Source organism: Channa argus, chromosome 3, assembly GCF_033026475.1.
Source record: "Channa argus isolate prfri chromosome 3, Channa argus male v1.0, whole genome shotgun sequence".
Lineage (NCBI taxonomy): Eukaryota > Metazoa > Chordata > Actinopteri > Anabantiformes > Channidae > Channa > Channa argus.
The window spans coordinates 17,158,205-17,185,424 of record NC_090199.1 but is presented as its reverse complement, the minus strand read 5'-3'; the positions used below and the strand labels follow the sequence as shown (position 1 = coordinate 17,185,424).

General features: G+C 40.8%; 1 protein-coding gene across 18 annotated transcripts in view; it reads left to right on the top strand.

The window, feature by feature from the left end:
• LOC137123522 (nuclear factor 1 X-type-like) overlaps window positions 1-26,131 on the top strand; it is a 103,756-nt gene extending 77,625 nt beyond the window's left edge. For 5 of the 18 annotated variants that reach the window (XM_067497347.1, XM_067497349.1, XM_067497348.1 and 2 more), the window contains 11 exons: window positions 3,892-3,954; window positions 4,295-4,369; window positions 4,591-4,714; window positions 5,173-5,208; window positions 5,587-5,714; window positions 6,917-6,991; window positions 11,218-11,346; window positions 14,476-14,645; window positions 16,037-16,184; window positions 18,366-18,454; window positions 21,433-26,131. In XM_067497347.1, the coding sequence (XP_067353448.1) occupies window positions 3,892-3,954; window positions 4,295-4,369; window positions 4,591-4,714; window positions 5,173-5,208; window positions 5,587-5,714; window positions 6,917-6,991; window positions 11,218-11,346; window positions 14,476-14,645; window positions 16,037-16,184; window positions 18,366-18,454; window positions 21,433-21,447 (1,052 nt within the window). In that variant the 3' untranslated portion in view covers window positions 21,448-26,131. Of the gene's footprint in view, window positions 1-3,891; window positions 3,955-4,294; window positions 4,370-4,590; window positions 4,715-5,172; window positions 5,209-5,586; window positions 5,715-6,916; window positions 6,992-7,407; window positions 7,479-11,217; window positions 11,347-14,475; window positions 14,646-16,036; window positions 16,185-18,365; window positions 18,455-21,432 lie in introns of those variants that run through there. The other 13 variants (XM_067497358.1, XM_067497353.1, XM_067497352.1 and 10 more) reach the window with 13 other exon arrangements.
• Window positions 26,132-27,220: the final 1,089 nt, after the last annotated feature.

Sequence of the window (27,220 nt, the reverse complement as noted above, 5' to 3'; positions counted from 1 at the left end):
GCTTGGTGGGACAATTGCTTTCCCCTGTAGCCTGTAGCCACAAACAACCACTACATTGAGAAAGCAGACACCCAACATAAACACACCACAAAAAGCATTCAAGTAGCAAAAAGGCAATGTATTAGGAAACATTTGGTCCTACTTTCTTGCACATGTCAAATTTATGTCCAATATTAGTACAGGTTTGGCTCTCCAACACTTATCAGATATTATCAGAGACGTTCCATCGTGCTGGAAGTAAGTCATACTGTCTTCATCAGCTATATGTTTACTGGCACTACAATACATAACAAGGGTTAGGGTTAGTTGTGCAAAAAAATATTTGAAATTCTTTTGTGATTTATGTTCTCAGAATTTGGTGAGAGTTTTTATCTTTATTTCCTTACCTTTAAACTCATATTTCATTCCTTGTCTCTAGGACATTTCAGGCTTTTTTCACATTGGTAAAATCAAGACTGCACATGTGAGAACACTTAGTTCAATGCAACACCAGTAGGCAATTTAAATCTAAAAACAAAAACTGACTTCAGTAATATTTCCAAAAGAAAAGTTGGAAGTAAAAGCCCAGTTGTTCATGGCCACAGCACCTTTTCAATGCACTGTGAAGTGGGACTTTATGGAGTTTGAGAACAGGTGAAATGCGTATAATATGCATGAACTATAGGCTACCTATTAAGGTTTATTTGCAGAAATTGTCATTGGTCAGTTGATAAAAAATATTAGCAGTCCTGAAAATCCTAAACATGCTTCTTTATTTTATGTGTAAATAATCAGGTCGCACTGTCTATACAGGGTTTTTATCTATCTTAAATACAGGTTTGTATTTTTTAATTCAGTAGTTTAAAGGCACTGCAGGGAAGGCCAAAAGGTTTGAGGTTAGAGTTTGCTGGTGGTGGAGGTGGAGGGGCATCCAGGGTGGCTGCAGGACTATGATTGGGGTTGCTGAAAGGAGGGCTTTGGGGGGCTGTGGTAGGAAGATAAGGGGCTGGGTGTGTGGCTAGGAGGCTGAAGGGGGAGGAAGTGGTGCTGTTGTAGGCTGCAGCTGGCAGAGCAGTGATAACCAGCAACCAGATCTCCTCTGTCTTGTATTCTCTCTCCCTGTCCTCCTCACTTCTCTACACTACCACACTGTATGATGCATTGTTGAACTCAATAGTGGCACAGATTTCCAACGAGTAATGTGGAGCTATGTTGTAATTTAAGTGTTAGTTTGCTAAGGAGCCTTAGCTCAGAAACTAGATCCAGAATGGTTGAAAACATTATCTAGTTAGGTAATCTTGTTGTATAGTCTCCTTGACTGCTTCTGTGTGGTTTAAAGGGCACTTTCACCAATTGTAACTTGCTTTTTGTTGCCCTAGTTTAGGGTGTAAATGAACATTAATGCTTTTTCAGATGACATCAACTGGAGGACTTTTTCATCATTAGGTGATCAGATGATGTCATCTAGAAGAGCTCTGGAAAAGCAGGTTTACCATGATTACAAATCCCATAGTATGAGCAACAATATAACATGATCAGAGCTCAAGGATTCTCACAAGTGATGTTATTGGGAGAATATTTTCAGCTAGAAGCAGAGAGATTTTTTAATGTGGGGGAAATAAGAGGGGCATTTAATGGCATTCAGTTACATCTACTTCCCAAACTAGAACCAAAAGAAGCAAGTTAAGAAGCTCTGGGGGCAGGGTTCTTCCAAAATGTGATATGCCCACTTTGGAATGGATTTTCAAAACAAAGGTAGTTAGAAAGCAACCATAGAGAGCATCATGTAACACTTCTTTCATTTGAGTGTGTGAATTTAAAACAACACAGTGACATTGATGTGTGTCCAAAAACAGTTGCAATCCAACACAACCAACACAGCACCATTTCAGAACATAGATAATGTGATTGTGCCATTATTTTGTCTTTCACTACTTTCTAAATAGATACACTACAGTAGATTCGATAGTAAAATAATCAAAACCTAAAGAATAGTTTCTAATAGCAAAGTAGCAGACTTTACCAAAGTCACTTTTGAAGTGTCTTTACTCTTTTGTGATGTGGCAGTATACATGCTTTTGTCTAGGTCTGTGGCAACAATTCATACTTTGTAACTTACATTATACTATGCGATATCTCTCAGACACACTGTATGCCTTACATATACTTGGATGGTTCCATATCTAACCGGTGCGAGAAATTGTGTGTTTACAATACTTTAGAGCCCAGTGGTGAAATACTACATGACAGTAAAAGCTTCACTGAAGTCAGGTTGTTTTCGCAACAGCTTTCATTGGCCATCATATATGTTTACTCTAAGTGTGTGCCACAGTCCTTTTCCAATTATGAGCGAGTGTTTGAATGTGTGTGAGTGTGTGCGTGGCGAGGGCACAGCTTCGTATGTTTGGAGTGAGTGCCGTCAGTTAGCTGGAATGTGGCACTACCGCCAATGCTAAGATGGCTGCCAAGCTCTAAGATGGCTGCCAGAATTTCACCCAGCCAGCGAGAGGCAGAGCAGAGTGAGAGATTCTGTATTTGAAGAGAGGGGGAAAAAGAAGCTCTCTTTCATTTCTAGTCTATTTGTCCCATTCTTGCTCTTGTCTGTCTCACCCTTCACTGTGTGGATAAGCAGTGCTTCATAGGCAGTGAGACAGGTCTGTTATTGTTTCTGCTCAGTAATCTGTGGCTTAGTGTGGCTGCAAGGCAAGTGCTGCTGGCAGGAGTCTGTGTGCTCTGTTATCACCTACAGTCTGCAGATAAACACCTCCTTTAGCTTCAGTTAGCTTGCTGGCTAGCTACAGCCTAGCTAGGCCCGAATGGCTGGCCAACAGCATCAGACCCTCCCAAATGCACGTGCATGCACACGCGCACACACCCACGGCACCAGTCCTGGAAATGAAGCATAATCTAATTCACAAACTTAGACATGTGATGGCAAAGATCAAAGAAATACATTCAGCTCCCCAACGTGTGTTATGTATCTATAAACATGCAAAAATTACACTATGTCTCTGCCCGTAATAGAATGCACCCTTTTTAGACCAACTTTTGTCAGGTTACAAAACCTCTTACATCCTGCTCTTCTTGCCGGCCTAACTGTGGCTTTTTTGACAAGACTTACAGTGGCATGCTTGTGTCTGCTCAAATGAGTGAACCCCCGTTGTTTTCAAAGACCTGTAAAAACAGGTGTGTTTGTTGCTGTGCTGTCATTTGATGCTAATAGGAAGAGGTTTTCCTCAGCTTTAACACACTCTGCCACAAAATCCTGCATCCAGCCAATCTAACATGGTCAGCCTTTTGTAGGTTCTGTGTGTCTCTTCATGTACAATGTGTTTGTGTGTGTCCATGTAAAGATTACATTATGCATTAAAAAATCAAACAAAAATTAAAGAAACAGATTGAGAAAGAGTGTAAATAGTGTGTGAGTGTGTGTGTGTGTGTGTGTGTGTGTGTGTGTGTGTGTGTGTGTGTGTGTGTGTGTGTGTGTGTGTGTGTGTAAGGTGCTCTGTTTACGCAGACTAAATCCCCACCAGCAAAAGGTATTAAATAGGATTAGGCCAAGAGATATGATTGCGTGGTTCGATACTAAATTACATAGCAGCACACTGTAAACCATTGCACCTTAAGTCATGAGGGACTGAGGGAGATAGGATAGAGCATTTGAAGATAAGACTGTCACACAATAATGTGTGAATTCACAAACACAAATACACTCACAAGATGTATACCATACCCCAGCACATACTGCAAGTATCCTCTTGTTCCCTCTCACACCTCAAATATCACAGTCTTGGCAGCACGCACATACATAACTATGATTCATCATGACATTGTAAACATACCAGTATGTTTTTCATTAGATTTTTAAGATTACCATTTTCTTTCTCTACTTTACCCTGCATGTCTGTTCAGAATCCGGACAATCAGATAGCTCCAGCCAACAGGGGGACACAGACATCAAACCACCACCCAATGGTATGTACACATATTCAAAATGCACAAATGCTCACAGACACACACATCCATATCCAAACACTGTCAAATCAGCATACTAGAATTGATTCTATCATGCTCATCAGTCTTAACATATTCCAATTATGGAACCAATTAGCAAACACACTCAGACAGATGTTGATCCACAAACATAGTTGCAGATGGTCGTCGCCTCAAAGGGATGGGATTTTTGGGGCTTCTTCTGTTATTTTTAAAAATTTTTATTTTCAATCACAAATCTATGAATTTCTGAAGTAGTGCTGTTTTTCTCTAAAGCATTCGAGTCTTTGTTTTAGTCATGATCACTTCATCTTCTATATAGGGCACCTGAGTTTCCAGGACTGCTTTGTCACTTCAGGGGTATGGAACGTGGCAGAGCTGGTCAGAGTGTCACAGAGTAAGTAGCAAAAAATAAGAATAGCAATAATCGCAGTATGATTTGTGACTTAAACAGTTTGTTTCCTTAGTGGGACCAAAAATGCTCAACTTAGCAGTCTAGCACTAATAGAGGCACAATGTAACTGGATGAATATTTTCCTTCACTAAAAACCTATATTTTTGGAATATACAAGTCATTCTTGATCATTTCCTTCTATTCTTCTATTTTTTCCACGTCAGCTCCTGTAGCCACAGCATCAGGTCCTAACTTCTCACTGGCTGACCTGGACAGCAGTCCCAGCTACTACAACATCAACCAGGTGGCTCTGGGGCGACGTTCCCTCACCTCCCCTCCTTCCACCAGGTAGAAAATATTAACTACAGTTCCACACAGAAAGTGGGAGTGTATAGAACGGTCAGGAAACACCAATGACCATTATAAGTCTGGCTGTTTGCCTTTAGTAAAGTTTCTTTTTTGGCGAAGTCTCCATGTGGCTTTAGCACCATAGTATGTGATTTGCTGCCAACAACAGACTGGAGGGAAGTGTGAAGTCACAGTAATTTCTGCCAGAAGTATAATGCTTCTTATCGCAAGGAAGGTTTTACTGGCAAGTCAAGTACACTGGTTCATTGAGGTTTCTTGCTATGAAAGACATTTAATCCCACAGGCCTCCTAACCTTTTTATGTATGTGTGTGTCTACCTGTTAGATGTTCTTATCTTTATGGTTGTGTGATGGCTCTTTCTGCTTATTCCTCTTTTTTGTCTTTCTAAACTCGTCTCTTTCTCTCTCCTTACCTTTTGTCATCTGCTATTACTTTAGGTCTGAGGTGGAGTTGTACGCAAATCTTCCACGGAGGTAGTTATAAACACCTACAAAGACACAAACTAATGTGACATGTGCACAGAAAAATACACAGAGACACACACAAAGAGAGAGAGAGAGTCTTACCATGTGTCTGTCTCTTCTTTCTAACTTTTCTTTCTGTTTCCTACTTTTTCATGTGTAATTTTAAATTTTGTAAGTGTGTGCTTTATGTCTGTTCTGAATATCTGTTTGTAGTATAGTTTTCACGAAGATGCAAAGCCCATAGCTTTTTCTATTCAACATCTTTAAAGTTATCAGTTCTTTTAGCCATTGTTCATTAAAGAAAAAAATGATGCATTCTATTCCACCATCTCTTTCTCTGCCTCTCACCTGTGCTCTTCCCTCCAAACATCCTCCCTACGCCCTCAGCTCCACGAAGAGGAAGTCATTAGATGACAGTGAGCTGGAGAGCCCCACAGATGATGTTTTCTACCCTGGACGCTCGCCTGCTGCCAGCTCCTCCCAGTCTAGTGCGTGGCCCAACGACATGGATGCAGGTACCCACCTATCCCACTCCACACCTTTCACTCACTAAGCAAGCATCATGAAACTGTTTCTTTCTCCTGCCTGACCACCACTCTACCACCAACACAAAGTCCAAACTAATGCCTGCTTATGTATTTCTTCCTATATGTTCACTCAGATGTACACAAATCTAAACAACCCTCAAAACTTCCCATTTACCCATCCAGCCACCTTCCTAAAAGCCCAGTGACTGCATTTCACCAATCTACAAACAGCAACGCATGAGACTGCTCCTCATACCCACAAGCTAATAATATTTAAGAAAGATGGAAATTGGCTGTGCTTAATTGATTTAATATTGGAAGTGATGACCATGATTGACCAGGATCTATGGGTCACAGTGTCAATAGCAAAAAGGCACTAAAGTGATTAAAGAGTTATACCGTGCCATATATTTAAGCATATTAGATTCTGTAATTTTCTGATTTGTCTCAATGTATGACAAAATTGTGAGGATACCTGCCAAAATAAAGGAGACTTAGATAGATAAATAATGACGGGCCAGATTTAGGTCTACCTAAGAAAAAAAATATCACATCCGGTAAAAATATTACAGTCACCTTGTAGTGAGGCTATTTTATGCTGAACAGTCTCTTTTGTTCTTTAATGTTCAGTAAATGGGATTTAAAGCATCAAGCATTGTGCTAATGTTTGCTCAGAAATTTTTCAACACCATCACTTTAACCTTAGTATATTGGATTTAGAATGGATAAGTGGTACTAAACACTATCCACCAAATAGCCCCAGACGTTGAGAATAGAAATGCCACGATGCATAAAGGATAAAATAACATTTCACAAAAACCTGTTTTATGGCTTTTTGTTGGTATTTCCATTGTTTTGGCAGGAACCAAAGCCTCTGAGTCAGCTTAAGACATGACCCTTTTTGTTCTACCTCATCTCTCCAACAACCCAGTCCCTTTAAAATATCACTCTCTTAGTAACTTTATTTGAATCCCATTTCAAAATTCCAAGGCTTCACCTTTCCTCATTCTCACCACATATACAGTTAACCTGATGTTGTGTCAATTACAAGTCATTCACTGCCTCACTCTTACACAAATGCTCACTCTTAAATCTTTCTCCCTCCCTCTCATTATCTCTGTTTCTCTCTCTATGTCTGTTTCTCACTCTTTCCCTATCTCATTGTTAACAATACCCTTCTCCACTTTCAGTGCAGCACCATTTGGCGAGTGTGCAGGAGAGGAAGATAAAACATGAAAACGATGGCGTGCAGTTTCCTTACCATGGTTAGAACAACATTGATTACACTCATATATATTCTATTTATCAGCCTTTATGTAGCTCAGTCATTCATGTGTGTGTCTGTGTGTTAGCGTTTGTGTGTGAGTGTGTTTGTGTGTATACATGTATGGTGTGTGTGTGTGTGTGTGTATGTATGTTTGTCTATAGTGTTTTTGGTAAGGACAAGGATAGAATACACAAAAATTACACTAACCTTGTGTGTTTACCTCAGTAGTGTTTTGTTTTTGTCATATTCATGTAATTCCTGTTAATCAAAGTTTTTTTATTGGCATTTTCTGTGATGTACAATACCAGGCTTGTCAATGATTATCCAGTTTAGACTTTTTTTTTTATGTGTGAAACATAAACATAAACCTAGTATGTTACAACTAGCTCACCAATGGTTCCTGTCTCTCTAAAGATAGATCTTCAATCATTTCAGAAGCACTTGACCTACAGATGTCAGTAGGCCAACACTGACTCCACCGGCAGGTGCTACTCTGCCCCATGTGGCTCATATGCACAGTGACTCATTTATATATACAGGCCAACCTCCCCCACCCGCTTCACACAAACACGCACATGGACACACACCGACACACACAGTGAATCACACACTTACAACCCCCCTCCTATGCAGACGTTCACACATTGAAACACACATGCTTATCATGCTCCCCACCCCTGCAGGTGTTCAGGTGCCCGCCTTGCCTCAATCCCTCAGCTGCTCCATCCTTTCCTTGCTTCAATCTCTCATTAAAATGCTCACCGCCTGTGGATCAGAGGTGTAAACCCTCTCCCTTCAACCCTCCATCCCATCCCTGTCTCCCTTCTGTCTAATTGAAAACGTGTACAGCAGGAAGGACCCTGGGGAAGGAGAAAACATGTCAGAGGAGAGAAGAAGGAGAGGGAAGCAGAAAGCAGACAAGTGGATGGGAAGGCTGGGAGGTGAGAGAGGGAAAAGGAGAGAGAAGAGAGGAACTTAAATGATGATAGCTAATGAGAGAGAAGGGTTGTCAGAGTGTGAACTAAAGGAGCCAAGAGTCTTGGTTAGGTTTTGCCCCAGTCTACTCTCACCCGAGCCTAAGCGGCTGCTCTCTTGCTCCTGTTCCACTTAGCTGTAAATGTAATTAAGAGGCTGCTCATCAGAGCCACAGCAGAGGCTGCTGCAAGGTTCATCACACCTCACCTCCCATCTTTTTCCTGTCTCTTTCTCTCACTTACGCTTGCTCTCACTCTCTCTCTTCCTCTCTGTGTGTGTGTATACAACCCCCTTATTCTCCAAAGTGCAGCACACAGCATTGTACAACAAATTTGGCAAATTAAGGAGTAGCATAGAGTGTAAATCCGGGCCCTTTATCCAATTAATTTACAAAGTGTAAAGTGAAAGATTAAGATGCCAAAACATTATGTAAATATTAAAATGATAATTTTCAAATGTGTGTTGGTTTAAAATGTTAAACATTTCAACTTACAATGCACTCAAGACAAACCAAGGCAAAAATGACAGATTGATATGTATGGGAGATCAAGGATGGAAAAAGCAAAAATGTGTAATTCTGGTATCATTTGAATCTCCAAATCTGATTTTCCAAAAGATCCCACCTGCCACAGGCAAAGCTCATCTGGGAATTCCTGTCCAGGTGGGGGTATGTAAACAAGCAAGTGCACACTAACCGTCTGTCAACTGCCCCAACTGCTCTTCAACTTCCTCCATAATCCATAGAACACACACGTTCAGCAACACACCCAATGTATAAAGAGGCATTCATACATATAAATCTCAAAAAGATGGTTGCATTCACATACACACGGGATAGATTTCTGCACACAGATCACACACATGCACAGCTGAACCATGGTCCCAGATGGTGTTTCTGTGTGTGTGTAGCCTTGGGATGCGTGAGGATGCTGTAGACATCTGCTCCACGGGGGCTAGGATTTTGGTGGGGGAGGTTATTGGAGACAAACAAAACAACCATGACTTCATATTAGTTCCAAATGATTGTGAAATTTTCCTGAGACACCAGAGAGTTGTAGAGATGAGGGGCCTTGCTTTGTGCTTGGAGTTAAATGTTAAAGCCCCTTGGAGAGACATGGCTGGACATACATATGTGGTTTAAATCACTGGAGAGACTTTTCTTCACTTGTTTAAACCGCTATGTCCTGTCTTTTTCAGCTGTGTGTCTGCGTGTGTGTGTGTTTGTGTGTGTGTGTGTGTGTGTGTGTGTGTGTGTGTGTGTGTGTGTGTGTGTGTGTGTGTGTGTGTGTGTGTGTGTGTTCAGAGGCGCATCTGGTGGCAGGCCTGTTAGTGCAAAGGGACAGAAGGGTCATCATAGGAGTGCTTGATTGGTTGCCAGTGAAATATTAAGGATTGCCAGGAAAGGAAACCCTGCAGTTGTTGCACACACACAAACCAGATCAGACCATTACTCAGTCTGTGAAGTTCTGAAAATATTGTCTTTCACGTTCTCTTGGTGATAGTGACAGTGTTATTACTTCCTATATGCAGATGTCAGTCTTCATCTGAAATTTTCTGTTTCCTGGCACCGATTTCTAGACTTGAGTTTTATGTTATACTTCAAAATAAAAGCACATAACTACCTCTCTGAATCCATAACTGTTTAATCTGTAAGGATGTGATTTTTACGCTTCCCTCAAAATCTTTCTCAGCTCTTCCCTCCAGGTGCTTTTCCTTGTTGATGTCTCTGCAGACTTCTCTCATTCCACTTTGCTCCTACTTGTGTGACAGTTTCATAGCAATCACTGTTAACTATTTGTGTCAGAAGTGGGATCGAGGTTGTGTTCATGCTTGGAATTCATCTGACAGTACAATAAGCCCCCAGACTCCAGCTATAGTTGGGGGGTGGGGAAATATATGTTTGCTAAAGACATAAATGGTTCACACATATTCACTCCCACCTGCTTGAGACTTAACTCTTTCACACAGGGAGGGAAGGTTTTACACGCCTCCACACTCCCATAGACTTTCACACGTCTCCAGCTGGAGAACTGAGGAGGAATCAAATTTAATGCTTTGTTTCATGCAGACGGGCCACAGAAATAGACTGCTGAACAACGATCTAAAAAAAAATTCTAAAAGAGAACACTATCACATCACTCACTTGTTAGGAAGATTTTAAAAACTTTACCAAAGAAGATAATTGTCTGTTGCTTATATGTAATGGTGTAGTAAGAGTCTGTGTTTTCTCTGATTGAACGTGTGTGCATGTGCTTTTGACTGTGTTCAGACACTGTGTGTGAGTGTGAGCTAGAGATAATAACCATATTTAACATCTTATGACATTCCAATTTCATACATGTCGCCAGAGAAACGCATTGAAAAACAAGACACTGCTGCATTTTTCACAGGTTCTGCTTTGCTCTTTCGCTCCCTTGCTCTCTCGCATATTTTCATGTCTCCCACATTCTTCTCGCCTCTCTCTTTCTCTCCCTCTGTCTCCTCTTGCTGTCCGTCTGCTTGTCTTTCGCACTCAGCAGCTGCCGTGTCCATACTGTACAGTGTGTGCTATTTCTGAATGAAGCCTTCTTCTCGTGCAGTCAGCCTGTGAGCTTCGCCAGACCACAACTAGCTGGCTGTGGCTGCATCGTGGCCATCCTCATACACAGAGAAAGCCTGGAGTTGGCACCTAAAAAAGAGAGAAACGGAGAGAAATAGATGAGAAAGAAAAACATACAGTGGCACAGAAGAGGATTTATTATAGCTACAGATGTGCTTGGCTCTGGAAAAAAAGACCACATTGGATTTAGCTATTTTCCCCCCTTCTTCCTTTGAAGACAAAGACTATGATATATTGATATAAAATATTGCTCATTTCATATGTGACTAAACCTGGGAGTTGGGAATCCTATAGAAACCCCATCATTAAGAGACAATATTTCTTGGGTCTTCTTAACATCTTTCTCTGATTACATCATTTTGAGAGTCAGTCCTGTGATTGACTCAGTGAAACTGTCAGGAGTGAATGGCTAAGAGCCAGAAAAACAGGGAGCAATGCATTGCCATACACCAATTCAACAACTTAATCAGAAAAATTATGATTGCTCAAGTCCCCTTCAATAAGAATCAGATTGATTTTTTTCTTTTTTCTTTTTATCTTTTTTTTAGTGTAGCCAATTAAATAAGAAACATTTTGTTTATTAAAACCACCTCTCTCTTTTCCTCCCTCTTCCCTCCACTTTTTTTGTTGATCCCATTTTTTTTCGCCAGGACTGTCCTCGCCTGGTTCACTTAAGAAGCCGGGGAAGTTTGATTTCAACGCCCTGACTTCCCAGACGAGGTCCCCCCGCATGGCGTTCACACACCACCCGCTGCCTGTGCTGGCAGGAGTGAGACCAGGTGAGAGCCCTGCCATGAACCCAACAACCCCAGTCCCCCTTTTTATAATCTGAAAAAGAGAGAGAAGGAAAGGGAGTGTCAAACTTGATGCTAAATTGACATATTTACATCGCAAAACTTTCCTGCAAAACAAAATAAATTCTGAAATCGTGTGCCTTAAAATAAAACTGCTAAACAAGCTGAGAAAGCACAACAAAACTTTTCAATCTTGCAGTTGCAACCGCTGAGAAGCAATATACCCGCAAAGTTTCATCTTTAATTTACTGCTATCATCATGCCTTGGCATAAATTTCTCTCTCTCTCTCTTTTAGCCTCTCTCCATCACTCCATTTTTACCACCATCTTTGCATTTGTATGTTTTAATATTGTGATTGCATGGTACCACGACTGCATCCATGCTTTTTTGACTGATTGGCCTCACATCTTAGTGTTTCATGCATTTGTGGCATTTATGTCCGTCCTGCATGTAAACTCAATGGTTTATCATTGTATAATAAATTCAATTGTCTGTGTCATCTTAAACTCTAACTAATAAAACCAAACACTTATATGTGCAATTACACACAGAGGTAGACTTACAGCTGTTATACCACACTTAAATTGAAAATTTTGCGAGAACATGAAAGCAAAGAATGAAGGGGGCGGGTAGTTCAGTTGGTCAATACAGCAGTCGTCCATGAACCACAGTGGTTCGACTCCTTTTCTTTCTGGCCACACACGTGTCCCTGGGCAAGACACTGAATCCCACAGTTGCCACTAGTGCTGCTACTTGCTTGTACGTCGCTTTGGATCAAAACGTCTGCTAAATGACCAATTGTAATTGTAAATGACTAATTGTATTTCTATTTTCTGGCATTTTTTTCTTGTTTTAGGTTTCATAGGGCAAATACAGCTGTGAAAAGGATAAGAAAATAACCTGGATTGATCAACTGTTTTAACTTGTGCAGCTTCACAGATTTATAGTGTAGATAACATTAATGAAAGAATTTTATAAATCGTCTTTAAAAAGCCCCACTAAGGGCAGGTTATCCTTGTATGAGCTTTTTGTTTTTAGAGCAACATTGTTTCTGCAACCCTAGTCTGAGAATTCCCAAAGTCTCCAGGATCTCAAATTTGCCAACAGGTCCCTCTTGGCTCGTCTCACTTTTCAAAGAAATAAATGTGTCCTCCTCCCTTTATTTCTTGTTCCCATTCCATTTGTCTTTCACAATGATGGTTTGATCTACAGCCAAACCAGACCTACAATGCAAAGGTCATTTAGACTTATTGCCCTCCATGTTGAAATGTATTGAGTTCTATTTGCAGAAATTCCCACAGTATATTTAGGAAACCAGATCTCACACTTTTAAGCCATGTTGTTTATCTTCACAGAGCAGTCGTATAACCCCTTGAGAAACCACACCAGATTGAATTTTGTGTTTAGATTGATTTCTAAAATTTGCTTCTCTATTTTGTGTTTGAGTTGAAAAGGTGTGAGAATCTAGCTCGGGTTTCTTTGTTCCCCAACTACAGTAACTTCTCACAGTCTCCAAAATATGTGTAAGGACTGTTGGCAAAGAGGTTTAATGTAATAGAGAGGCAGTAATGAGACAGTGTTTAGAAATTGTGTATTGGTGCATTTGTGCTCATGCACACAATTACACACACACACATGCAAGCATGTGTAAATTTACACTTGTGGAAGACTCTGTGTGCTAAAATGGCTGCCATCCAAATGGAGTGTCCCTCCGAGGCCTTGGTTCTAAAAAGAGTCTAAAGGATGATGGGAGGGAGGAAAGAAGAGATGAAAAAGAATGGGGGTAAACAGACAGAGGAAAGACACAGTTAAAATCATGGCTTACCTTGGATGGACTGGAGCTGTTAGTTCTTGTTGTATAGGTCTAGTGAGTGTTGGTGTTCACGGATAAGGACTGGATGTTTTATGACCTGTTTTTGGCTCAGGATGGACATGGAGAGCTGCCAGATTGACTGTTGTCTGATTATACTAATCTAAAGAGTCTACCATTATGGCAGCAATTATCACACCCCAATATACTGTATGTAAAAAGACACATAAAAAAGGCCAACAGACAGAGGAACAGATTCATATAGCCATCAAACAAAAATCCATAAAACCAAGAGACACACAAATTAAAACATAATTCTCAAACACACAAACACAGGACAAAATCAGACACAAAAAGACAAGGACACCAATATTGTGGGAAAAAATTTGAACTAACAGGCACAGAGACACTTTGTCAGTACAGTATACACAAGAGATGGTAGGTGACAGACACAATCACAGATGCTTGTTCACCAGGCTCCCCTCACCTAGCAGCTTGGCTCTTTAGTTTGGTCTGCCAAATTGCCAAAGCCATAGAATCTTAGCAGGCAAGACAGACAGTCAAGCCTAGTATGTGTATAATTGTGTGTGTGTTTGTGGTTGGCTGGCTGGCTGACTAATGTCTCCGGGAGGCGTTTTGTGGTCGGCTGGGAGCAGAGGGGAGAATCTCTCTCAAGCTTCGAACTACTGGGCAGAACCACACAGCAAGTATTGCTGCTGATTGATGAGACATCACCAACAAGCAATAAAACAAAAGTGGAAAAAACCAGAGTGTGTGTGAGTGAGAAATGAATAGTGTATATGCAGTGTGTGTGTGTGTCTGTGTGTGTGTGTGTGTGTATGTGTGTGTGTAGTGTTGTCAGGTTTACCAGAGGTACAGAGAAATCTAGCAAACTGATTTAGAAAATGAATGAGACCAGATGTTGCCCAATAGCCGGGGATAATGCCAGTCATTTGTAAGCAGAAACAGCTTCAGTCAGTCAACCACAAGAGAATGTCACAGCTATTTTCTCTGTTATGACAATAATATCCCTATGCAGCATCCTGGCTTTGATGCCAGCTGTGCTGCTGCTTTGTTAAAACATATGCATGTGTTATATAATCTTAAAACAGGTGTGCATGTTAATATTTTGAATATCATAGTGTGTAGATTGTTAAGTATGCTTAGCATCTGTGCTATGAGTACAAATAGACTCAATCTCATTGTATTTGTTCCCATTTTTGGTCTCCTGTATATGCTCCTTACTCTTCTTCCTCCCATTTGCCATTTCTGTTTTCTATCCCCTATACACTTTTCTCTACAGGGAGTCCCCGTGCCTCAGCTTCAGCCTTGCACTTCCCCTCCTCCTCTATCATCCAGCAGTCCAGCCCATACTTCACCCACCCCACCATTCGCTATCATCACCACCAGGACCCGCTTAAGGAGTTTGTGCAGTTTGTATGCACCGATGGCACAGGACAGCCCAGCGCACAGGTAAGTGATCTCTGGAATCAGCAAAGAAAGGTGATAGTTGAAAGGTCATAGTGGGGTGGCCTTGTGGACACTGATTTGAAATTTGTATATTTTCGTGGAATTTACATAGTGAATAAAAGAAAATCTGCATCATTGATTATTTAGATAACTACAGCTTGTTGTTTTCATATCTTTGTTAGATGTACAGGTGCAGCATTGTCAAGTGAAACATCAGTGTTTGTTATATAGTTAAGAAGAGTCTAACAGTTGTGTTTAGCATGAAAATATCAAGAAGTTCTTTGAGGCAGGCAGACCAACGGGCAGCTATAGACTAGGCAACTGGCAGTGGAATTGTTATGAGGAAGCGGGGCTGCAAACTTGAACTGGGCCAATAAAAGATTTGTGCACATATCAAGATTAGCAGTGCTCAGAACAGACTCTCGTGATACATTTCAGTAGTTGTTTCCAGTGATATATTTTTAAGTAATCAATAGTTATCTTTACAAAATTTAAATGAAAGTAACACAGCTAGTTGCGTCGTTAAGAACGACGAGAAAATTATACAGAAGCTAATGACTATCAAAGGGAGGTGTTTGTGGGACACAGTTGTGCCCTTTTAAGGTGTTGTGGGCCTAATTCAGTGAAACATCCCTGAATGGTGGTGCCCTGCCAATAACCCCATTAACATGCCCACACTTATTCACTTACTATATACTGTAAGTACTGTACACTGGCCTTATGGGGATAATGTAGAACCGTTCAAACACACATTCACTAGAGAGTGTGTGCTGGTATTACTGTAAACCTTTTACTGTAAACCTTGGCCTTCTCAGCAACTTTAAAAGCACTTTTCAGACCTTTTTTATGTCTTAATATCCTGTGTTTTCAACAGTTCACTTGCTAAAATTTCCACATAGACAATGCACACTTGCACACATACTTTTTCATGTTGTCGATTTTCCCTTCTACTATAAAATGCACCATAACAACCGTCACTTTGACAGCCCCATTTTTCTTTTTTCCTTGTGTGTTACACATGATTTTTCCACTTCCTATTTAATTCACTAATTGTGGCCAGACTGTCTGTTGTTTTTGTTTGTTTTGTTTCTTTAATTGTGTGCGTTTGGTGTGCATCTTGTGTGTGTGTGTGTGTGTGTGTGTGTGTGTGTGTGTGTGTGTGTGTGTGTGTGTGTGTGTGTGTGTGTGTGTGTGTGTGTCTGACAGATGGTCCTTAAGTCTTCTGTCTTGGGTCTTGTCTGGGGTCTGTCTGTATATGAATGTCTTGCCCTTCATGGGATATATCTGTGTGACTTTGTTGAGTGTGTCTGTGTGTTTCTGTGTGTCTGGCTCCCTTTGGACTGTATATTCTCGGGGTGTGTCCTGCTCACCCTGTCTGTATGGTCCATCTGCAGCCTAATGGAGGTGGCCAGAGCAAAATGCCAGGGTCCTTCCTGCTGCCCCCGCCACCCCCGGTGGCACGCCCTGTGCCCCTCCCCATGCCCGACTCTAAAACCATCAGCACGCCCACTGACGGTGGACTCAGCTCACCCGCATCTCCGTGTAAGTCACCCCCCACTCCCACTCCTCTCCACAAACCCCATTACTGCCCCAGCCTCCTCGAAGACTTCTCTCATAGGCCAGTCCGATTAACTTTCAACCCCCCGCAGGTTGGTTAGCTCTCAGCTGGCAGCTAATTTGTTTAAGGCATACAATATCAAGTTTATGCTAGAACAGATGTAGTCATCATAGAAGTTCCCGCAGCTACGCTTGCTGTAATTTTGCATCTCCAGTACTGAAAAAGCACAGGTCTGAAATATTTACCATGACTGCTGCAGTTTTTTGTATTTTAGCAGATTGTCTGCCTTCAGTAAAGTTTTAGTCTCATCAAACACTCAGCAGCCCCAGGAGCTTCACTCCTATTTTATCCATTACTTTGAAAACTGTATGCTACAATACTGTGGTATACTAGCAAGATCCATTTTTTTCCTGGCAGAAGCCACGCCTTTGCCAAACCAGAGATCCTCTTTCAAACTGTTCTGTTGCTCTCACCTGCTGTGAAGTTCAGTCTCTTTCTTTCTTCATGTCTTTGCAGAAGTCCATTTCTCAAAGCCTCTTTATGATCTCTTTTCACTCTCTGGTGTTGGTTTCCTGCTAGCTCCACAAGAGGCAGTGTAGTCTCTCTTCCTTCTTTTTGATGTGTTTCATAGTTTTTTGTTTTTATTTTTGTTTTGTTTTTGTTTGGGGGGGGGGGGGGGGGGTCAGAGTAGACTAGGGCCCTATGCACGTCGCCTCTTTAGCTACAAGCCTTTGATCAATGCAGACTTTGCATGTCTGTCTGTAAAGGCGGCAATACAATCTACCCCCTTCTCTCATTTCTTTTTTTGCTTTCTTCTTTTCCTTATTTGATATATTCTCATATCCTCATTTCTTTGTTTCTTTTTTCCTTTATTTCTCTATTTTTTCTTTTTAAGGGAACAAAATTAGGGCAGTTGGCGTGGACTCCAAAAAAACAACATGCCCCACTTTGCCCACCAAATTCCCTCCCAACTTTCACACAGATCTCACAAGAATTAAAGATTTAGAGCAACAAAAAACATGGGACTTTATAATATATAATGAGTGTATAACGGGAACAACCCCTTTCTCTCTAAACATGAATGATAAAATCTAATCAAACCTGTCTAATTAGTGCTATAATGCGGGAGCGGGAGAGAGGAGTGTCATCAGGGAGTGGTGAAGCTTTGGTTGGTTCCACCCAGACAGGTGCAGTGTGAGAGTCGGGCCATGGGAGAGGCACACCAAGAAGGGCACTGGACGGAGCAGCCGGGGCGCCTTCTCCTATTTTTGTTTTGACTTTTTCCTCCTCTTCCTGTCCTATCAAGCTTTCCTCCCCTCCCCCTTCCAGCTCTCTCAGATTAACGTGTGACTTTATTATTTATTTATATGAACATCATATATAAATAAATATCGAATTTTCCGTCTTTTCTCATTCCAGTGACTGTTATCACTGTATTTTCCCCCCCTTCTAATTTTGTCTCTTCAAGATATCGTAACTACAGTCACAAGATAAACACACGCACAGGGTACACTCTCACTCATGCATCAGTTTCAGCCCTGTCACTGTCACCTCCACACATCCCCATCTTCTTAACCTCACTCAAGTCATCCCCAGCAAAAGTTCAACTCACCTGCCATGTTGGAGTCCAGTGAGCACAACTGCCCTAAATTTGATCCTGTGACATCACTGAATGGTGTCTCTTTGCAGGCAAGATGCTCCTCTTAATGTAATAAATTTAGATGGAGCAGTGAAAACCACTGGTGATTAAAACAGTTTCTCCATTGGTCACCCTTTTATTAGACCCACAGTGAATCTTCAGTAGTTTTATATAATGGCTTATTACTGAGGCCAGGGGCTGCTGAGGAGCGTCTGTGACTAACACTGCAGCCATATTTGGAGGAAACAACTTCTTCATCTTAGCACTAATCATTACAGATGGTGCATCCCCTTGTTAGTCACAGATTAGTTAAGGAGCAAAGTAACAACATACCAGCAATATGAACAAATCACATGTGTATAATAGGGCATCAGTATCCCTGACCCTTACTGTCTTTTCCCAGTGCTGACGCGTAGTGCTACAGTGAATTAATATTACAGTGATGAGAGCATCAAACTCTACTATAAGCTCAGTGTGTATCTGTGTGTATAAAAGCATGTACACACTTGTCTTTCTCTGTTTATAGCATACTCCACGCCAGGCTCCACAGCTCCCAACCGGTTTGTCGGCATCGGAACACGGGACAACTTTCTGAATATCCCCCAGCAGACACAGGTACCCCACCAATCTCCCTCATTTAATTAACATCCACCTATCCACCTTGTCTTCTGTCGCCTCCTCTATTTTATGTCTTTCTCCCTTTTCCTTAATTGCTTGCTGCAAATGTGACTGCACAGCGCTGTACCTATATGTAAATGTGACTTACTAGTACACTGTTAATGCAGGGATTCTTGAGTTTAAATGGACAAGCATCTTATTCAGAGCGAAGGCCATGATATAGAGGCAATACTCAGACAGTTGGCAGTATGCTACAATCAGTGATTCAGCCCATGGCAACAGTGGTGATATATTGTATGGTTATTTAAGATGAGGTTTAGCAATGCATAAGTTACCTGGACCCCAGATTTTTCAGTGAAGAATTGAATATTTTAACAAAGTAATCCAAACTTCGCATAATCTTAGAAGGTTTTTCTAGAGCAATTTTGTCTCACTACCTTCATCAACAGATGAAGAAGAAGTTGATGAAGATATGATGTTATAAGCTCATTTGTCTCATGCCACCTCCATTGGGCTTCAGACGGATACAGACCACATGAAAGAGTTAAAAGCCCTGGAACATGCTAGAAAATGGACGTTCGGCTGTTGTTGTTCTTTTGCAAAGAGGTCTTGTTATTAAACCCAAGTGAGGAAATATGTAGCTTATAGGTATTGTTGATAATTAGTTTGAAATTTCCCCACCTTAGTGTTGCCTGTGTATCAAGGTTTTAGTTTCAGTATTGGTTTACAGTGTCTCTGCCACAGTAGTGAATGTTAGTCAGTACCAGTCCATTTCAGCTCCATCAGTGTTGATTTATCTCTGTTAGGCTTTGCAGTGTGTATTAGTGCAGTGTGTGAGGCCAGTTGTGCACTCCATTGTGGTTTTAGTTTTGGCTGTGCTCTGCCACTGGGCTGCAGTGTCTTGGGCCTCCTCCATTACCAACACAACTTTTCTCATTAGGGGCTAACCGCACCTGCCTGCAGCCAACTCAGCTCTCCTGTCCTCCCCACACATGGAAACAATCTGCATTCCTCCTCAGCACAGCTCCACTCAGACCCCCCCCCTTTTTTTTTTTCTCTCACTCACTCCTCCTGCTGCTCGCTCTAGTATTTTTGAGCTCCCCACCTGCACCACTCTCCCACAGATGTAGCCCTGGCACTCGGGGGACATCCAAACACCATCCAAATGTGCATGAGAGCGTATGCACACACGCACATACACTTCAACTCTGTGCCAAAACTCTTGCCCCTCATTTTCTCTACTAAAAAACTACAGGGCTTTGACAACAGCTTACATCTGTTCAGAATGCTTATTATCTCCTGCTATTGCTTTTAGAACATTAATAAAAAAAATAATTTTCCACTGTACCAGGTTTGCAGCCTGCACAATAATAAACCAGGCATTTGTATCAACTACTCCCAGTTAGCCTCGCCTAGTAGGTCAGTACCAGCCTTAGCCAGAGTGAGTAACAGAGGTCTCTGTCTATCCTGCTGTTCTCTGGCATATGGAGAGGTTCAGACGATGGCCCTGCCAGCCCGCCTTGCTGCCTGCTAGCCAACTAGCCAACTAGCCAAGACAGAGGGAGTCTTTCCAATGGCTTCAGAGCAAGAAGTGCTGAAAAGCTGGTCTGAGGAGCTCTCTGGTGGTGAGACCTCAGCTATGCAGGAGAGGCAAGGGAGACAAGGGACCATGTATGAAAACGTAAGAGGCATTGAGAGAAAGGGAGGGAAAAAAACGATAGAGGGAGTTAGTTAAAGCTCACTGCACTCCACAGTCACGTCCTGACTGTCTGGTTGCCTGCAGCAACCAGACATGATGTCATAGGCAGTTGAACTTGGACTTGAAGGGGGCTTGAGTTGGGGGGGGGGGGGTCACTTTCCACTGCCAAGGATTACACTGGGAGAGCCGGAGAGAAACGGGGAGAGGAAAAGAGAAGGGGGTTAAGGGAAGTTAGAGCCAGGAGGAGGGGTGATCTACAAACACCAAAGGATCATGGGTAGAAGGGGTTAGGAAGAGGTGGAGGAGGAGTGATGGAGGTTGAGTGGAGGCTAAAATCTAGTTTGCTAGAGTGGGAAACAACAGAGAGTTTGCTGTTAAAGGTGGGTTAATGTGCTGCTCTCCCTGCGCTGAGGCCTGTGGAATGTCAGAGGCAGCCAGAACAGCTCAGCATGTGCCAAAGCCTCCTCTCTGCCCTCTTATCAAACAGAAACTAGATCTCCGGTGTAGCTGCCCTTAATAGCTTTACAGTGTATCCTGAGGCCACTTGGGCCCACAGAGCAGAGACATATTAGGACGATCGCCTTACATGTAAACTGGTAGTGCGGGACACAGCAGTTATACTGTTTTGGCACTAGGAAGCAGTTCAGTAGAATAAAAAAACTGCTGTCCTAATGCTGTTTGTAGCATAAGTGTTTTAATGAGTCAGCCCTCTTAAAAACAGCAAGTGGTGAAGTTTAGGCAGTAACTTTTCAATGCTGTATGAAAAAGCTGAGCTAAGCAAGTACTTTAAATAAGTAAAAGTAGGAGTACAAGGTTGCCACCTAGTGGGTGAATGATTGTTTACAATGGAAGTTCCTATCTGGCTTTGCCTGTGTTTACCTGAAACAAATCAGTGTCTACTTACAAACCCTACAGCTTTTTTTGTTTGTTTGTTTGTTTGATTGTTTGACTTAATTTTATTTTTAGATGGTTGTTGTGAAATTATCCAGTGACTCCAGTGAAAGGCAATGATAAGGGATTAAATAAAAAGCTCGTTCTATAGCAGTTTTTCTCTGGTTTATGTCCTATTGATCGCTTTGCAAGTCTGGAGAAATATCATATAACCTTGATGGGGAGATTTAAAATGATTCTGTGTTTATAACTTTTTGTATGTCCTTCTTTGATAGTAATAAATTGTATGTATTTGTAGGTAATTAGCTCTCACTCTTCCTTTTAATTTTGTTGCACTAAATGCTTCAAGACTGAGACTAATATTCTTTTCTTCTCTTCTCCACAGTCCTGGTTCCTCTGACAAGGCCTCTCTGAATCAACAGCTAAAATTGTGTCATGAAAATTGGAAATTTGAAAAAAGTACAGATCAACGCTCATAAAGAACAGACTGCTGACACTAAAATGGTCTTTCTCTCTCGCCAACACTATTCAAAGTACTACTACAGAAACCAGAAACCCCCACACCGTTCCAAGAGGACTCCCAATCTAACACAATTTATACAGGATCGTTTGTCCCCCATTCGTCCCCCTTTGAGTGGACAGACTCACAGAGGAGGAATAGATGAGGAACTGTCTCACACACACCACAAATGTCAGAAAGGAAACACAATGACCAATTATACATTAATTGTTTCTTCTTTTTTCTTCTCTTTTTTTTTTTTTTATTTTTTTTTTTAATTTTGCTGTCTCCACAATGAAAATCCATACATTGGCTGCGAGATCCAAAAAGAACAAATAGTGGTAAATGGTGAAGTCAGATGTGCACATTAAAAAAAACATTGCCATGCAAACTGCACACCTCCATATCTATGTATTTCTACATACACTTCTCCTCCAGGTGCATGGTTCCAACTGACATACATCTCTTCCATCTCATCAGTGCTTGCTGGGGTCCAGACCAAAACCACAGCCACACACCTGTGTGTTGGCACACTCTGCCACTCCATTCTCTCAGCCCTAAACCTCTTTCATTTCTGATTGGCCAATCATGGTGGCACCATCCGATGGTGTGACATATATGCACTAAGTGGCTAGTCTTTGTTTACCTGTCAAAGTATCAGGGTGTCTTGCTGTGGGAGAAGTGAAAGCCATGAAGCAAGTGCAAGCGAGCAAACACACGACATAAAGTCATAACACTAACTCTACTTTCGCTCTTTCATCCCCTCACCTATGCACTATTAATTTTTTTAATAAGGGATGAACAGTATTGCACCTCAACGTTCAGATGAGTGATTACAGAAGTGAGTAGAGACTAACTGCCACTGCAGGGATGTGCCTGTGCTAACATCTGAGCCCTGGAACATTCAGCACAAATACACATATGAACTCAAAAACACTTGCATACAGTATATACAGACCATCCTCTCTAGACTAGTCTGTCACACAACCACTCACAGAATCATCTCACTGTTTTTTCAGACTAGGAATTAAATTTTCGGTAGCACACTCAGCATCATTTTTATTTTATAAGCTTTCATTTAGTTTGTAGATTTTGCAGTTTTTGCCAGATTTGGTTTTGTCTCATTTGGATTGTTTTAACATTCTCTTGCATGTCATCATCTTTTTCTTTAGTTTGCTGTAATATGCAGCACAGTATCAAACTCAGATTTCTGCAGAACAGATTTCAGTGAAACAGTAACATCAGTTTATCAAATCTCTCACACATGGACAGCACAGTAACAAGAGCTCATCACTTGCGTCCTTTGCATTGCTTCACGCTGTATCCCGTAGTCCAGCCACAGGAAAACTTAGAGGAATACACACAGAGACACATATATAAGACACATAAAATGCACACCAACACTACCAACAACCTGACATAAAATTATAAAGGGAAGCCTTTATATTTGGTTCTCCAAACTGCCTTTGTTAATGGTTTTTCATTCACTTAAGATTTTTTTTTTTAATTTGAGATATTTTCTATGTAATTGTTCACATTAAAATTGCTATTGGTATTATTTTCATGATGACACAATCCAACAAAAGCCGACCTCACAAAATAACTGGACTGCCTAGCTGTTGGTTCTATTTTGCAGGGATAGTAAACAGGGCTGAGACCCTGTTCTCAGCTTCTCTAGTAACATTAGCTCTACGTACTAAAACCATATATCAAGTCTATAACAATATATGAAAGTGCCTCTGTATTCCCTTCATGCAATTAGTAATAAACTTGACTTCAGGTTCTCTTCCCACATATAAGCTAAAGCTACAGGGATTTGTAGCGTTGGTGCATGTGGAAACCATTGGCCTAGGACAGATCTTTATAGAGGACTGCAACCTTTTTTTGTAAAGACAGAGAGAGAGATCTTATACATATATATTTATGAGATATGCTCCTTTTTAACTTTTACTACATGAGCTTGTTGGCAGTCTAGTTATTTTCTGAACTCTCACCTTACCCCATTACTCGTTTCAGTAAAATCACCTTACTGTTACCAGTGCAAATCAAACGACACACGCCATCACCATCTGCAGTGCAGCATTATAAAACCTAAATAAACATGTTAAAATCGACAGTAGGTTCGAAGAAAAAAGTGTTTGTTTTTTGATGGAAAGTATTATTATTGAAAAATATGTGTCGATTGAGCCACGTGCAATGCATTGGGTAGATCATTGTGTTTGTCTGTTAGAGATTTTTAAGAAAGCTAAGAGAAAAGAGAAAAAAAATGTATTTGTTTCAAGTCCATAAGCTCCAGGACTCTAAACTAGAGGGCCACGAAAAATCCTAGTCTTTGTAAGTTGGGGGTATTTGTTTTTATTTCCTTTTGTCTCTTTTTTTAATGTTTTATGTGTAATCATTGTTTATAAAAATGTGGGAGGGCTGAAGGAAAAAATGTACACAACTTCAGAAAAAAATTCTATCAGATGAAAACTGGTGCTTTAACACTATAAAGTACATTCAGAACTATTATAAATGGATTGTAATGAACAAAAATAACAGACCATTTAGGAAACAGCATTATTCCTCTCTCTATTTGTATTCTTCTTCTATTTGTATTGAGTGGGGGGAGAGGTTCCTATTCCTTAAGGTTGTGACACAAAAGGCATTTTGGTTCAACCTTTAGAAAACAAACAAACCTATACTGTCAAGCCTACGAAACTGTTCAAATAACTTACCCATGCACTGCCTGAAACTCACCAGCAAAATTAAATTACTCCTAATTTAACATGTTTTATCATAAATGCATGACAAGTTCCTCCCCTGTGCTGTGGGAGCTACTTTGCATCCAGAAATCTTTTTATTCCCATGATCACATTAATACGTTTCTGAATCCAGAGCTGGACAGAGCTCAGGAGATTGTGTTGAGACACCTGAGTCAAAGTGGAAAGTGTGTTAGTTAGACCTTCTGTGTCCTGCACAGATAATAAACAACAAAAAAGGGCATCAACTATTGTAAATTTGAAACCATTTCTGAAACAGGCAGCAAAGTGAGCCTCTCCCCTGTTCCACCCCCTCCTCTGTAAATGACTCTTATAGTGCTTGTGCTGTAGTGTATAGTTTCCCAGCAGTTAAAGGTTGTCCCTTAAAAGTGCCTTTTGTTCACAGACTCCATTTTGTAATCCAGATTGCCCTTTTTTCGAATCCACTCGAGGTAGCTGGTTGGCCCTGAGTGCTACAAGGAGGCAAAAGGTTGTTGTCTTTTCAGCACTCAGGAACAACTCTTTTCCTCCGGCTTCGAAATGAATCCCCTCCATTGTACCTCCCTTATATCCTCTCTTCCTTTTCAAAGCCGTATATATATACATATATATATATATAGTACAAAAGGAAACTGGTGTGAATTAGTTCTTTACTTTTTATTGATAAATAATGAGAAAACTTTTTTTGAAAAGGCAAAAAAACTTGTTCTTGTTCAGCTCTTGCTTTTTTTCTTCCCTTCTGTCTCCACTGTCTTTTTTCTCTTAGACAATGGAGTAGTCTGTAACTGTGTGTCTGTCACTCTCTGTCTCTTTCTCTCTCTCTCTCTTTCTCCTGCCTTCTCCGCTGTCGGGAGGGTGAAAAAAAATATTGCCGAAAAACTTTTGTCTGAGCAGAATGCAGTTAGCTCACGTTATTCTTGTCTGTATACTTCACGTTGTATTACCATACCCATCTTCTTCGGCTTCTCCATTCAACAGCTAATGTAAGTGAACAAATTACGCTGACGGGCTTTTTGGGGGTGTCCTTGGGTGGGTTAGGAAGAGACGACAGGGGTTTCATGTGTTTGGGTTGAAGAGGTTTACAAAGAAGATAAATGGGGTCGAGAGCAAAGGCTGAACTGTGGGATGTTGGAAAGGAGCTGCTTGGACTATAATGAGAGTTTGTTTTAGCTATTTATTTTTTGGCTTTTTGTTATTTCCCCTCTTTGTTTTGCTTTCTTTTAATTTGGATTTCTTTAATATTTGCTATCAGGGTATGCTGTCATTTGGGCTCTCTTTGAGAATGCCTGTAAATGCCTGACTGTAAATGAAAGCTACAAGCACCTTATAACCGGACTTGTCCTGCATGAGGCTGAAGCAGGGGGGTGGCATTTCCAGGACATATCCAATATCCATCAAATCAATCTCTTAAAGTGAAGTATTATTGTTCACGGTGGAAAACTCAGCAGTATTAGCCATTTAAAACACAACGACCAGATAGATTTTAAAAAAAACCAGCATGAACCTGACCTCTCTTTGAGGATTCAGGGAAACCAATTTATTTTTCTCCTCTGACCACCTCATGCTGGACTGCTCCATGTTTTTGTTCTGTTGTTTATTTTGTTCTTTACCTTAAGCGTGTATGGTTATTGGTGTAATAGGCAGCACCCTAGGCCCCCTGACTCCCAGCTCTTCTATGCCTCTGTCTCCATCCTCAGTGCAGCACCACTTCTTTATGAGAACACCCCCAGAGCTCTAGGTGAAATGCATGTGTTAATTACAGTTTCTTTTCCATAAGAAGAAAAACACAGTTTGAGAAGAGCAGCACCTGATTGAATAAAAAGGATGTTCTTGACTGTACCATATTGCTGTGCATTGTCTTTCTTTATATAGTCTGGAACAAGCTTTGTATAATAATTACAACATATGGTAATAAACAAATAACTAAGTAATACAGTGTTAGTATAAAACCACACGTTAGTATAAAACCAAACACCACAAGAATTTGAGCAGGTTTGAGTCATTATAGAATAAGTTACTGCTATTGTGGTGCAACTGGGATGACACTGGTGCTCTGGCTTAACTGGTAAATTACCGTTCTTTGATACATCACATGTACAATAGTACATCTATTCTTAATAAATATATCATCTCTGATTAGGAATCAAGGATTTTCAGTCATGTCAGTTCAAAACTTTGGTCGGGTATATTTTGTTTAGTGGTGGGTAGGCGATGCCTGATGGAGAGCATGGCAGTGTTAACACTGTGTTGGTGTAATGGTTAATAGCGATATCTACTGTATTACGAAAACAATTGCAGTCAAAGTCGATGAAGCGCGTGGACAATTTGGTTCATCCCTTCTGACATGTGAATAATTGGTCCTGTTCACACAACCAGTTGATAATAAAGTGCTAACTGAATGAAAGTATATATATATATATATATATATATATAAATACCAATTAGTTTGAATATAACAACAATAATATGACTATGACAAATGGACTAATGTACACAGAATGCACAAAAATAGAAGTAAAAACCTGAAATAAAATCTTTGCTAAAGTCATTTATCAAAAATAAGTGCTTGTGAAAGCAGGGGTGCTTGTGTAATTATGTGAGGGGAAAAGGCATGGGTTTTTGTGAGAAGTTTTTGTAGCTTGTTGGGGCCAAGGTGATTTTTTGTGTCTTTGAGACCAGTTCTCCTGCTTTGTGCTCCTGCACAAGGTACAGATGATACGGGTTTACATACAAATTTTAAAGCAAGTTTGTAGAGTTACATTGATGAAAGTGCTCCTGTTAATGTAAAAGAGCTCTGTGGAGCAGAGCCAACATTACTACATGAAGTTACTTCATGTGGAAAAATAATTAAATGAAGAGTCGGTCAGAAAGGAATTTCAACATAATTAACTAATATGAAAACTGAGCAAAAGTGGAAAAGGAAAAGATTTACC